General features: G+C 41.3%; 1 protein-coding gene across 1 annotated transcript; it reads right to left on the reverse strand.

Annotated features, from left to right (window-relative positions):
* Positions 1 to 1,060: 1,060 nt before the first annotated feature.
* LOC111655281 (protein yippee-like 2) lies at positions 1,061 to 14,144 on the reverse strand. The gene is made up of 5 exons (XM_023406617.2): positions 13,987 to 14,144; positions 7,972 to 8,203; positions 7,083 to 7,126; positions 6,487 to 6,595; positions 1,061 to 3,928 (listed from the first exon to the last, which is right to left on the reverse strand). The coding sequence occupies exons 2-5, from the start codon at positions 8,086 to 8,088 to the stop codon at positions 3,839 to 3,841; spliced, it is 360 nt and encodes a 119-aa protein (XP_023262385.1). The 5' UTR covers positions 8,089 to 8,203; positions 13,987 to 14,144; the 3' UTR covers positions 1,061 to 3,838.
* Between the last annotated feature and the right edge of the window lie 748 nt (positions 14,145 to 14,892).

The raw sequence follows: 14,892 nt of genomic DNA on the forward strand, positions 1-14,892 counted from the left end.
CCCCCCCCCCCCCCCCATAGTAACAGATGATGCATTTGTTACCATGAGGACAACAAAATGTCACCACCTATTATCACTGCTCGGTCGCAGCAGACTTTGTGCGCACATCCTCTGATGATGCCTGGTCAATTGACGCAAACATCCAGCCCATAATTAGAGTGAATGACTAATTTCTCTCACCATTATTGTTGATCATATGTGTGTTTTAATTAAGATAGAATGTTATTGGTGTGTAGAAACTGTACTCGCATCTATCATCTGCAAAATCAAAGCAGCGGTTCAAATGAGTTATCTGACAAAGCTGCAAATTAAGTTTGTAATACCACATAAATAAGACAGTGTCTAAATCTTGAATCTTAGTTGAGAAAACAAGTAACTCCAGATAAACTGGATCTTACTAGCCTAGCTTAGCAGAGTAGCAGTAACTCATTGCTAGCGACGTTGAAACATACAAGATTTGAGGTGGTTAAGCTACTTTTAAATCATATTTTGAAATGTATTTAATTAAAGATGAATTTATTAAAGTAGGTCATTAGTTAAAATGGACGAGAGCTAAAAAAGAGAAAACATTTTGATTGTGGTTTTATGTTTGTGATAGTGATCATAGTTAAAAAGGCATAAAATTAAGGTTTTACAACTTATATGTCTGTTACACACAAAGAGCCTTCAAACATCAAATAATTTTAAACTTAATATAATCAAGTCTTGCTATAAATAACCCGATCACATCATCAAGGTTATCCCGAATTTGTCTTGAGACTTCAAATTCATAACAAAACCCCTGCATTATGAACTCGGGGGTGAAATTTGAAAGACATGGATGTCTACGATGCAGAGAGGGCCTAACACAAGACGCAACTTTCCCGCACAATGGAAAATGTAGATTCCAGTGTGTTTGGCATTTGACCTGGGATATCTAAGCTCTGTTGCTTCAATTTGACCATTCTTTTCAAAATCTGTCTCTTTTGACCCCAGATTAATGAAAGTTGGCGTGCCCCTTTAAGGTGCATGACTCACAGTATCAAGATTTAAGGTTGTACATGAAGAAGCAAACTCTGTATTCCATACAGATATCAAGGTGCTTTTTATTAGATGAAGATCCAATGATATATAGTCAACATCAGCATCCTCCTTTACAAAAGACATTAAAATTGAAACATTTTCAGTAAAAAAGTAGTATCGTACAGCCAATGTGGGGTACCAGAGAGAAAGCATGACATGACCTAAATCATATTCATTCATCATCGTATAGATCATAGATAAAACACAATACATTAACACTATTTACAGTCTGTAACACGGAGGTTGACATGAATGGTAATCCTCATGGTGAATACAGTAAATAGAATATATTTATATATTAAGATCTTTTGTTTACAAAATCATAATGCATTATATATATCACAGAGAAAGGCTATCCACAACCTTGGCTTTCAGCTATGCACACACCCCCTTGTTTTGCAACACTTTGTCCAAGCAAAATGAGATCTTTTGTTTGGTCAACTTATTGTTGATGGGTGGGTTCTTTGGTTGTGCTGGGTTTAATGTCACAGCCTCCGACTGAACAATCAGCTGCTGAGTGTTACTGAAGAAGAAGAAGAGTTATCTGTTTAGGTTTGAGTTTTGAACAGGGCTCACCATATACAGGGCAACGTCCAGAGCAATGTTTGCAATGACAGGAAACTATGTTTGACAGGGCAACTAATTTAACTTTCCTAAACCAGGATCACATTTAATCTGCAGTGCTTTTGTGCCATTGCAGAGGGATCTCACAGCTCAAACGGACTGGGATGCAACTGATTAGATGTTGTATTACAGCACAAGGTTTCAGTGCAACTCTAATGCACACAATTTTTTTTTCACAAAAAACGTGATGAGGGCCGAGCACAAAACTGGTCAGAAAACTCTTAGTATTAGATCATGCATGCATTAACGTTCCACAGGATGGAGGCAGCTGTAATGGATTCTCTCATTTGAAAATAACACATTTCCATCAGAGAATAGCACATCCAGCACATTAAGTAAGATCCTGGGCTTAGCAAAGAAAAGTTAGTTTCAAGGTACCTGAGCAATGCTTCTCATTAATGTTTTCTCAAATATTACCCATGTGTCATAGCTCGAAGCCCGATGATGCATGAGGACTATTTAGCAAGTTAACTCAGGTGAGAAAAATGATCTAAAATTGGGGGAAAACCTAAGAAGGTAATGTGTTGGTGCATTAAGAAGCAAAAGAATAAGTAAGTAGGTCTGTCTAATGCATTGCTTCATGATGTTGCCCAGTAGGTTTGTTATAATGTTTTGTGAGGGCCAGTTGTGAAGTTCAGTGTAACAGCAGTTAAACAGCAGTCATCCCAGACTGAAAGAGAGTGATAGGTATTACCTTTTATACATATGCATTTACAGTGCACACCTCCGTGGTCATGTATGTACATTGTAATTTAAGTAAAAGTAAGTAATAACTTACTTTTTGTGTTTGTTTTTTACTATTTGCATTTCCCTTGGCGCATGAAACCAGTCATGCACTGGCAATTTGGTTCTTCAGATCAAACTATGGGGAGGTCTGTTATTCGCATGATAACCGGGGTTGTGTTTGTGTCTGACTGATCATTAGCCGTCCTCCCAAGCCTACAGAGCCTCGTCACCTTTGCTTATCAACCTACAACAGCAGAGAGATACCCACAGTGCTCGCAAACCTTTGGGAATCCCTGCCAAAATCACTCACCTGAGACAAGCTTATGTTGTATAATTCTATCTGGCCAAGTAACAAAGGTGGACAATGCGTCTGCCGACACCAGACACACATGGGGAGGATCAGCAGATCACATTACACGACTCTGTGTATCGAAGGATGAATAAAACCCAGGAGACCTGCTCTGCTGCTGCGAGGGCAAATTCCTGTGAGGTTTTAGGACAAGCTGGTGGCTGTCTGTCTGTATCTCTTTCACTGTCGGCCCACCCTGCTCGTCCTCAACCACATCACTGGCAAGACATGGAGTGGATCCCAGCCAGAGGCCATCAAAGCCACTGCATAACTGGATCAGGATCTTCCCCTCCCCATCATGTGGAGTGAGTGGCCCACCTCCCCCCGCCACAACCCAACGTCCATGTGCTCGGGCCTCCGTGCCAAGCCTCAGCGCCAGGCCTCATCACTGGCCCAGCTGGCATGGTCCCGATCAGCTGGATTTGCTATAATCATCTTAGGTCATCTCATTCACGCTCTGGACAGAGAGAATGTCCATCAGCTCTTCAGCCAAGGCCAGTGAACACCACCAGGCCAACTGGCCTCCTTCTGGCTAAATTTCCACTGATTTACCCGTTAACAACTGGTTTTAACATTATTATTAGAGAAGGTAGAATACTTCACACAATGAAGATATCTCCTAGCAGGTATAGGGGGAACGTTATCACCTTTTTAAGAGCTATCAAATCTTCAGTTTTGAAAAAAACATGAAAATGAGACATCTTGTCGTGTATTGCTGGCCAGTCACCTAGTCCTGCTAGCTGCGTACAAGCCTGCCTAGTCTGTCTCTCTGTCAAGCTGGGATGTCTGGGACCTTGATGTGTGTTTGTGTTTGTGTGTTTGTGTGTGTGTGTGTGTGTGTGTGTGTGTGTGTGTGTGTGTGTGTGTTGTGTGTATACATCAAGAGGTGTGGTAGGGCGGGATGGGCAGAGAGTTACAGAGGTTAATAGTAAATCAGCCAAACCAAAGTCACACACTCACCCACCACACATGACCCACCATGCCCCCCCTCTTCCTCCCATCCATTTGTCCATCCATCCAGCCACCCAGTCCCCCCCTCCCCTCCACAGCTGTGGTCATGTCCCGACTGCTTGTCCCTCAGTCCCAGCCGTTGTCCTTGATCATGTGAGCCAGCTCGATGATGAACTTGCCCTCTTTATACTTCTGACTGCTCTCAAAGGCATGTTCCTGGAGGGTGTGGCAGAGGACAGGGGAGACAGAATTTAATTCAAATTACAGATGGACAGAGAATAATGAAGAGAGAGAAACATGTTTATATCTCTGACAGAGAGTAGGATAGTATAGGGAAAGACACAAGTAGACTAAAAAAAACTTGCTCAGGACAGTCTTTTCAATCCTTGACTCAGTTCTGGCCTGTCTCTGCTCCTGGCTCTTTGGAAGCTGGTTATATAACCGTCAGTCACTAAACACTGCAGAGGAGCCTGCAGAATCAAAACTGACCAGACTGGGTCGTTATACCTTATATTGGCAGGAATGTGTCTCTAAGCACTAAATCTGCCAGAGAAAAACAAAAAAAAAACTGGAAACAAAAGGCCACAGGTTTGAGTCTTGCAACCACCAACACTGACGTACAGTGTGCTCTAATTCTGCAGGCTGTAACGTGCATTTCTACTGTGAGGTAGAAATTCCTCTGGAAAATATGATTGGGATTTATAAGAAATACCAGAGCAAGAGTCTGAGCTACACAGAAGCTTATTAGCTGGACTAAGTGTTGCTCTATTAAGTAACATTTTCACCCATTTATTTATTCGTTTTTTCTCATATGCTGAATGCAAAATGTCAATCATTTGAAAAGCATGACTGCAACAGTAATTAGCCTAGCTTAAAGAGATGCTGTAAACACAGTAAGAATAAGTATGTAATGTAAAGTAAAAGATCGAAAACCAAACTTGATGCCACTTGGTAACCGCAAAGGCTCTCTAATGTCTATTTCTTTGGTTTATATCTATGTACTTACTAACTAAAACAAATCACCTTAGCTTTGCTTTGTCTTTAGCGCTAATTAGCAAAAGACTTAACATCTATATGTTAGTTGTCATTGTGAGCATTTTAGCATGCTAACAGCATTTAACGCAAAGCAGGTTTGAGTACAACAATTTTAAGTTTAAAACAAGATTATGTTAGGAGCGTATATTTTTGATTAACAGCTGTTTCTCATGGTGGTCACACTCAGCTGTGGTGGCTGCTGCTCGCTAATCGCACCTAAATTTATTCTGCCTCCACCTCCCATATTCCCAAATAATTTTTTCCTGGCCCCAGTTACCAAACATATTAGCAGCAAGCAGTAAACCTATTTATATCGAATCCCGTTTTATAGTGTAAAATGTTTTTCAACCCCTTTTAACTAAACATTATATATGGGCAATATTTTGACAGAGCTCATGTTTTAAAGGCTATTACATACTTTCCATTTTGGATTACACACTACACAGAGTTGCTAATCAATGCCATAAAAATGTTACAAAAGGACAACTTCTGCTTACTGTCCAAGTCCATTAACAACCTTGTGTTTTTCCTCAAAGCCCACTCACTGTGAGCCTCTCTTGAAAACAGTATCGCACAGTAGGTCGATACAAATGTTCTTTCACTGCGGAGCGTCTGTACCTTGTTTTGTCTTCAGCTATTTTGGTTCAGAGCTGCAGACACACGTTATCAGATTTCTCAGTGTAGAAGTGCAGTAGGTCAAGCCTCTCAATAAAACTTTGACGAGTGCAGAAAATCAGCACTGCTGCAACTGATATTAAAGGCAGCCGTCCATTAAGTCCTATCTAGTGTTATGAGCGTGTGCGTGCATATGACCTCTGTTTTCTTTGCCTTGTAGTGTCCTGACAGGAATAGGAGCCACCCAGAAAAGTAGCCACTTTTGAAGCTGGTTTACCATAAGGAAAAACTTAGATTTAGGTTTAAGGTTAGACACGTAGTGTGAATGTAACAGTTTGAGGTTAGGCAAAGAGTGCCGGTAATTGTCGCCTTTTCAGAAGCCAAACAACAAGGATACTGTGTGTGTATACATGTGTATATGAGTTAACCCTTTAAGGATACAGTCACACGACCTATAATGTAAACTCTCACCTCCATGCTGACAAGGTCCACCAGTGACAGCTGCACATGCTCAGCTCTGTTGATATATGAAGGCGGCTAACATGTGGATCCTGTTTTGTTCACCCAGACATGGGACCTAAAATACCGTCTGTACTAAATACATACTGCACGTGTGTTTTGACACGCTATATCACAGCTCTGCAGAGACTCTGACTGTAAATATACCTGCAATATTAGCTAGAGGTACACGGTGAGGCTGTCAACATTATTTTAACACTCTGTTAAAATCAACCACACTGACAGAGTTTATGAGTTTAATCAACTATTATGACAGTTGTGATGATTAGCCATACTATACGACTACTATACTACTATAACAACGCCACTACAATGAAATCGATTATATTTTTCACTTCTGTTAAATGACAAAAACTCATCACAAGTCACATAAGATAAATTAAGACTTCTCCTTCTTGTCTCCAACTGCTCTGAGAAGTCTGTCTAATAAATAATTCAGTCCACAGCTGTACCACTGCATTGACCCTGAGAGAAGAGGAGGTCCAAACATAATTGGGGTGCAAATAAAATTAGGGAGTGCTATAATAGCAACCTCCCAGCTTATCATCCTCTAACTTTGGATGCAGTTTGTGGTGCTGCGCATCAAATCAGCCAAGGACACTTACGTATTTCCAGCCCAGGGTCGTCTTGCAGTTCTCACAGTAGATATCTGCTACAGCATGCAGGCCTGTGAGCAAAACTCTCTCCTCTGCAGGTCCACACCCGACATTCACCCTGAGAGAGGGAAAATCAGTGTATGGGGAGGAAAGTAGAGAGGAAGGAGACATAAGCAGAGAAACATGAGAAAAGTTAAAAAAAATAGCCATATGAAAGTGCCCAAGTTACTCAGATGCAGATACTGTATGATGTGCTCAGAGTGAGTCACTGCCTCACACCCACTCACACGGTGCATAGTGATAGGGCACCAGGCCGTGAAGCATAGATTCAAACAGCCTAATTTTCACACTCAATTCAGCTGATAATGACAACGCTTGAGGCACATGCTGGCTCCGTCTACACTGGGCTTGAAAAACAACACAACTACTAAGTGGAACAACACGTACTGTAAACCTATTTGATAAGACCTGAGCATGTTAGATCAGGTTTCTCCCGTGTGTCCAGCATATTTTTGCTAACACATAAAGTCACCTGCAAAGCCTTTTTTAAACAGGTGGGTGGAAATGTAGCAGGAGAGGTTTGTCCTTTGTGGACAGATACTCACACTGAGTTGAACAGGTACGCTCTGCCCTGGCTGCCCTGGAACGACTGCAGACACAAATGAGATGAGACAAAGATGAAAAGGCTGCAAGAATCTACCCTTTGTACAGTGTAATAAATCTATAAAAAAAATATAAGCATGCTCTTATATTGCCATAATGCTTCAGTCAAATAAGAAACCTGGTTTGGCCTAATTGTAAAAATGCCCTCATTATGATTAGACAAAATCAATAATAATATCTATCTATCTGTGTAGTCTGCCAGTAATAGCCAATATGCTACCGATAACATCTTGGTTGACGTATGCATAAGTAGCTTTAATACTAATAATGCAGTCTAAAATTTCCACAACATGAAAAGAGAGACACATTAACCAGATTTATTTAGAGCAGCTGTCTTACAATTGGCAAAAGGCCTTTGTGCACAGGTGAGCATGTTTTCATTTTTGCATGTGGAAAAAGTGATAGTGCATTCATAATCCAATTCACTAAACAGCTTATAACATAATCCATGCAGAGGAAATAGCGTGGCTGCAGCTGACACAGACATACAGGTGTTGAGCCTGCTGTTTATTTTTATCATTCCTGATCAGTTCTTCCTCTTTTACATCTTCAGCATTTGTCCTTTGAATTGCTGTTAACTGTAAATGATATTCTTTAACATGAACTGTTCTATAAATTGGAAGAGACAAATACTACACTGTAAATTGCTTGTTTCAAAAGTAAAACCTTACCCATAATAGAACAAAACATGAAGTTCATCTGCCTGTAAACTAGAACTAGTATGTAATAATTAGCTGCCTGAAGTACTATCCTAATGGTTTCCAGGGACAACCGCTGTTGGTAAGATGAGACAAGTTACTAGAGCAGTGTGCTGTTTTTGCTGCTGGTTACCTTGGAAATGAGCTCGTCGTGGTTGGCCAGGTGAGCTCGGCAGTGGATGCAACTGTAGGTTCGGTGGCAGCTAGGCAGGTACGCCTGGAAGGTCTTAGAGCGCGTCATTCTGACCATGGGCGGGGTTGGCGGGCGGTGCAAGAAGGGACTGCCAGCCCAGGTCGGCTCACAGGGGAAGCACCGCAACACGCAGGTGAGGGCCGTGGTGGGCGGTGGGTCGGGAGGCGAACACCTGAGCACAGGGAAGATAAAACAGCATCTAATGGTTACATGGTTGTGTAACAACTGCTTCCTTAAGCTAATGTTGCAAACTGAGCCACAGGTGTATAATTGCTGATGGGATTACAGTCTGCTCTGTGGGTTTAGAGATTCTCCAACCTGCCTGCATCTGTGAAACTCTTAAAACCTCAAAAATCTATGATGAGATGACATCGTGCATTATTAATGAGCCGGTCCCAGGCTGGGTCACTGCTGAAAACACTGATGGAAGTCTACTGCAGGAGATTCATTCAAACATGGTACAGGTTTCCCAACACAGGAAACCAACACATTGAAGAAGTGGCAGCGGTCCACTACTGAAGTATCAAGAAGTTCAAACTGAAATATCTCAACAACTACTGGATGAATTGCCATGACTTTTAGTGCACACATACATTTTCCTCTCATGGATGAACCATAATGACTTTGGTAAACCGCTAATTGTTGATCTAGCACCATCCCCATGTCAAAATTTGTCCAATGCAAGTATTTAATTAGCAAAACTAAAGTGGTGAAGTTGGCAAACATTAAATCGCTAAACATCACCATGTTAACATTTTGGATGTGAGCATGTTAGCATGTTGATGTTCTCAAAGTACCGCTGTGCCAGTACACAACAGACTGTTGAAAATATGATGGGTATTTCTCACTGACCAAGTAATTAATCAATAAATCAAGTAAGTATTGGCAGAAAATCAAACATCAAAACAGTCATTAATTGAAGGTGGAGTTCCTTTGCAGCTGTCTCCATTCTGCTCTGACTCCAGTTGAATGTCAGACCTTTTCAGTGCACAGAGGCAGCAAAGCTAGCTCACATTCTGTGTTTAAGTCTATGAGGCTGCAGAGATAATCTGCTTAGCCTAGCACAACCGTGAGGATCGTGCTATCCTCTCTCCATGATATCCAAATAGACTGAGCCCCTAAAATACTTCTGCTGGTATGCCCTGGTGACTGAGAAGATTAGCAAGCTGGCCTGGGAACCCATCCCAAAGGCTTGGGGCCAGGAGGACAGGAGTATGCTTTGACTAACTGTACAGGAGAAACTAAAAGGTTAGAGGCCTGTGCTCTCTACCTTGTGGTGCAGTTATAGTCCTTGTGGTTTTATTGATAATGCAACAGCACTGTGGCTCTGCTGTTAAACACACCATACCAATCACATGATTTAATCTAGTTCTATCCCCATGTGGTACTTTTCATAAAGTTGTTGAGAAGCCTCACCTGTCTGCCTGTCTATTTCAACTACTATTCTTTCTAATTTAAATGTATACAGAAAACATGACATTTCTAACTAAATAACTTTTTTGTAGTTTACAAGACTGTGACTCTCTATTTAAGAAAACACTTTTAAAACTTTTATGAGTTGTTTCATCACCTTTACAATACACTATGTTGTCCCATTCTGTCTCTCCTCCTTCCTGTCCGTCTTTACTGGACCATCTGGAAAAACTAATGAAATACTGAATGGGAGCAGGAGGCCTCTGTGAGTTCAGGACAAACAACAGAGAGAGGGGGAGAGTGGCCTCTTTCCTTTACTGCTCTGCAATATGATTGTTTTTAGTGTCGGACGGAGGCTGATAAAGGCTCCAGTGCTGATGGGAAGGACCGGGGGATATAAATAAATAAGGCAGTGAGACGTGCCCTTGTTTTCTCTCCTCTGACTCCATGCCAGCGGCGTGGGACTGGTGCACAAAGACACGCTCAGTACAGTTGTCAGAGCTGACCCCTGATACACACACACACAGACACACTGACACACACACACACACACACACACACACACACACACACACACCAGATATACAGACCAATGTTTAACCCAAAGCATGTTTTATCCTTTCTGTCATCTCAGGACAAGGAAGAAGTTTGTGAGGCATCCAGTCCTATCAATTCAGAAACCCTTTCCCACTTAATACATTTATATTTGGATGCTGTATTATTAAAAGAATTTAATTTAAGCTGAAACGGTTCGTTCATTGATTAGCTGAAATACATAAAATTAATTTTTATTTTTTGAAGCAAAATACGAACCATATTTGGTTCCAGCTACTTGCTCTCTAACAGCTATTTGCTCTTTTTATCTGTTCTATATCACTGTAAACTGAACATATTTGGGTTTTGTACTGTTGGTCAGAACAAACAAGACCTTGAACTTAAGGAAATTGTGAATGACATTTTTCACAATTTTCCTGCATCTTATAGATTAGATTATCGATTAATCAGTAGATAATGAAAATTTGTTACTCAGCCCTATACGTAAAAATAAAATTTGCAGTCTGATTACAGCAAAGTAATTAGTCTTAGGTACTGTAGGTAATCTAAGAACATAAGCTTCAAACTTGACCTTTTTAATTAGAATTTAATTACATTATATTTAAGCTTCTTCTTTTAAGCCTCTACTCCTGTATTTGGGACAAGACACTCAGGCAAGTACCAGCTAAATGTCATAAATGTAAATGTGACGTCCATCACAGCTGAGGCCAGATGACACAGACGAGATGTTTACTCAAACTAAGTGCTGTAGAAATCGCTCCGTGGGATGCTATTACAGTTAGCTGTCAGCATGTTAACGTAGTGAATCTCCTGACGTGCTAATGTACCTTTAAACTGAGCGACATTCAACAGCAGTGCAGGATTATAGTATTGCACGTGTTACGCATCTTCTCATGGGTCATACATAATCCATGTGGAGTTCTCTCTGTGTATTATCTGCAGTCGCTCGCTGAAGAATCGCTTCATTACAGCCCTAACAACAGAGTGCCAGTGTATGTCAGCAGCTTTGGATGAACACTGATACTTCTTACTAATATGATTTAAAATATATTCTAATACAGTGAGTGAAGTCTTAGCTTTTATTTGCCAGGCCTATGGAGGGGCTGAGCACTAAAGTTGACATATTTATACAACTAGTTGATCAACAGAAAATTAATCAGCAACTATTTTGATTTATCAATTAATTGTTTAAGAAAAAAACACCCACCATTGGGTACTTATGAGGATTTGCTGTTTCTCTCTGTTCTTTTTATCATTGTAAATTGAATATTAATGGGTTTTGGACACACTGACAATAATCATCCTAATAATTATTGGCAGATTGATAGATAATGAAAATAATTGTTAGTTCCAGCCCTAGAGATGTTGTGGCTTTGATTTAGCAGGCATGAATTCCACTGATTTGGCCATAATATTTATTTTACTCTGTAACTGTCATCAAATGTTTTTTCTGGTTTGTCTGATATGCAGTCCCTAATGACAGAATTACAAAATAGAAAATAAGGAAATAGGTAGCTGTAAAGACAAGCAGTCTATCAATCATGAAATAAGCTGTAGGTAAACCACATTAAACAGATGAAAATGTCCTGGACCTGTTCAAGGCAGGACTATGACGCTGTATGACATTTCATAATAATTTCCATCAGCCTCCCAGAACAGGACAACACTCATCTTAGTGGGTGGACATGCTTGAAAATCATTTTGCAAGGCAACATTGTTTGTGTGAACAAGGATGTTGCTGACACACTGTAAAATGCTGACGCAAAGAGTCAATCCAGGCTGATTTGCACTAAAAAAAACCTCTGACAGAAAAACAGATAACATAACTGATTGGACGACTACAGAAGCAGATCGCAGAGATCCAGACAGGCTCCAGCAGCAGAAAATGTTATCAAAACTGACACGTCAGGGCAAAGACTGTCTAAATAACCTCAGTGTGTGTCTTTGGTGTTTGTCCATCTTTTACCAGTTTATCTTTCACTCCGCCTGCCTGTGTCTTCTCTTCATCTGTCTCGATGCGTCTCTGCATGTTTGTATATTTATTTTTTCCGTGTCACTCTGGCTATTCATCAGTCCTGCCGCAGGTCATTTGAGGTCATCGAGCTGTCCATTCTGGTCATTTCTGGGTGTCATCACAAAAGGCTACGTGCCACGCATCTCACCAGCCAAAAGGGCCCTTGTATCCCAACAAAAAAACCTTTGTTATGTAATGCACTGATGCTGCCGCTGCTGATGCTGTTTCTGACAATGATCGAGAGCGGGAGAAAGACAGAGGGGAGGAAGAGATGCGAGGGGGGGGGGGGTGAGAGTCAGACAGGGACAGGGAGTTTGCTTAATGAACAGAGAAAGACAGAGGGAAGAAGCAGCGTGTATCCCTTCAGCGCTGGATGAGCTGTGTGTCCTATACAGCCCACGAGCTACACCGACACAATTTCTGTACTTCGTGTACTTTCAGCATGCTCTCCATTCAGTGTTACACCAAGGCCAACAGCATACAGCAGCATGACATCACTGACTAGAGGAGGAAAAAAACTCCCCTCTCATATCAAATCTCACTGATGAAACAATGCTCTTGCATCCCAGGTGTGTGTGTCTGGTTGCAGCTGCTGTGTTTTATCTGTACCTCCATCTAATCTTCTTCTGTTAGGGGAAGTTTTATGGAGGGTGGTGCCTGTTTTCAGGTGCTTTTGACACATATTTTACTTCATTTACTCACAAAAAGACCTAAAAGAAACACACCTTGAATGCTCATTATCTTGCTTGCTCATTGTGTTTATGAGTCACACTTCCCTCATTCATGTGTGTATCATTTCGAAGGCATTTCTGAGAGGCTCACAAATGATAATGTGTCATAAAAAGGGACTAAAAACAAAGTGGGTGATGTGACAGAAAAGACTCTGTAGGCACAACACATAGACAACTTTTGTTTACATCTACAAGTCCTGTCTGTAAAGGATCACCTTTCAAGGCCGGCCTCTGTAACCCCTGTCTTCGATCACTGTGTTTTAACCCCTCACATGATCAATAACTATGTGCATGCACACTCTGCAAATGAAAACAGATTGTTGAGAGGAAAGGTTGTGACTTGATCAGGATGTCTGTTCTTGAACTGACTCACGTGGACTTTATTTTGTAGATGGTTTTTTTTGGAGGGGGGGGGGTTGCAGCATTTCCACCTGCTGGTCTACTTGCCTTGTACAGGATGGCAGAGTGACAGTGTCACGTCATCTATACGTAACACTGTAACACATCAACAAATACACAAACTTGCAGGTTTAATGGTTAGAGCGTGTTTGTATCTGATTATTGGGATGAATCAAGTCACAGGCAGTGGCGCACTTTATCTGGGGCAGAACTTCAGCCACCACACGGAGCACAGATGGCGGGGATGCCTCGTCTCAGCAATGCTGAAAACACTCACACATGCGCACACTCACACGCACGCACACACGCGCACACCACCCGCTTTCAAAAGCTTTAACATCTACGATGACTCTGGCAGATCAATGAGAATCAGGCGGTTGCCGTCAGAGTTTATGATCACATGAGCGTATATTACATGGTAACCCGCATCGATCACCGCTGACGTGCACAATCACTGTCAGGCGCGTGCACGCGGATGATGGCGCATACGTGCAGGACTGCTACCACAAACAGCATGCGTCCTAATAATAACCACTAGATACAGTAGGTCCATTACAAAGTAGACTTCAGCATCCCATCCATGGCGAAAACATCAGTCCTCACATGAAGAATAGTTATGACAAATAGTATTTAATGCGTGTTTGCAGGATACAATATCACAAACTTGTCTTTTGTTGTCATTTTACAGCATGTGTAGCTGCTGTCTATGTTAAAAGTTGCCTCGATAAAAAAAAGTATCGGACAGGCTGTATATAAGTACACAATAAGCTTCAGCGATATGAAAACAGTGCGTAACAACAAATGCAGCACAGTGGAAAAATAACGCAGAGGAAATCATTTTACCTTTGAAGGGAAGAAAAAGCGGATCTCCACGTAGCCTAGAAAATGTCGCACCTCCTCGTTTTCCTCGTGGCAGTGCCAATTCTAAACCTCGTTTCGCATTCCTTCTCAGGCAAATTTCCTCTTCTCTCTGGCCCTGGCAAGTCCTGCAGAGACGCAATGTTTTGACGCGCCGCGATGCCCAGCAGAGTTTAGAAGAGGCAGAGAGACAGAGTGCTGAAAGAGCCAGCCGGAGCGAGAGGACACACTCCTTCCTACTTCCGTGTTTGCAGGAAACCCGTTATACAGGTGGAATTGTTTCTTTTATTCAACAGGACTGTCAGTTTCTGTCCTGTGTCTGTTTTTATGTTCCACGTAGACGTTTAGCAGCGTGGTTTTCATCGTCTATTTATCTATCCGGTTGTAATTCATATTTGTAGTTATTATTGTCTAAACACCATGGCGCGCATGCTCAGTATAAGTACAGCGACAGTTGATGTTTAACATGTTTCCTTGTTACATTATTGAAGTTAAGATTAACGCTGTAATAAATTTGATTTTCATCGTTGTTTTTATCTTCTAAGGGTAGTTGTGTCTGTTCACTTTTGAAAAAAAAAACATTTTACAAATTGGTGTAACCTTGCGAAACGACAGTTACTATTACAAATGTGCCTCTTGTCAGAAAAAACTTACCCTAACCCTAACCATCACAACCATCACAACCCTGCTTTCCATAACACGGTGGAAGAAATATTTAACTAAGTTACTTTACTGTTTGAGATATTCGCTCCTATTCATGAATAAATTGCTAAAAAAATATTAACCGTTAGCACGACAAGTCACGAGCGCACACTCCGGACGCCGCGAACCATCTTAACAACCGAATCGACGATCTTTGGTAAAAAACGCACTGGCTGTTGACATGATGAG

Source organism: Seriola lalandi, unplaced genomic scaffold (genome assembly GCF_002814215.2).
Source record: "Seriola lalandi dorsalis isolate HSWRI2012SDOR001 ecotype SW California unplaced genomic scaffold, Sedor1 jcf7180002054313, whole genome shotgun sequence".
NCBI lineage: Eukaryota > Metazoa > Chordata > Actinopteri > Carangiformes > Carangidae > Seriola > Seriola lalandi.

Excerpts from the sequence above, each read along its gene's own strand:
- LOC111655281 (XM_023406617.2), bottom strand. The coding sequence starts at position 8,088 with ATGGTCAGAATGACGCGCTCTAAGACCTTCCAGGCGTACCTGCCTAGC. Across the intron at positions 6,596-7,082 it reads GCGTACCTGTTCAACTCAGT|GGTGAATGTCGGGTGTGGAC; the intron begins GTGAGTATCTGT and ends TCCCTCTCTCAG. Across the intron at positions 3,929-6,486 it reads CGACCCTGGGCTGGAAATAC|GAACATGCCTTTGAGAGCAG; the intron begins GTAAGTGTCCTT and ends CACACCCTCCAG.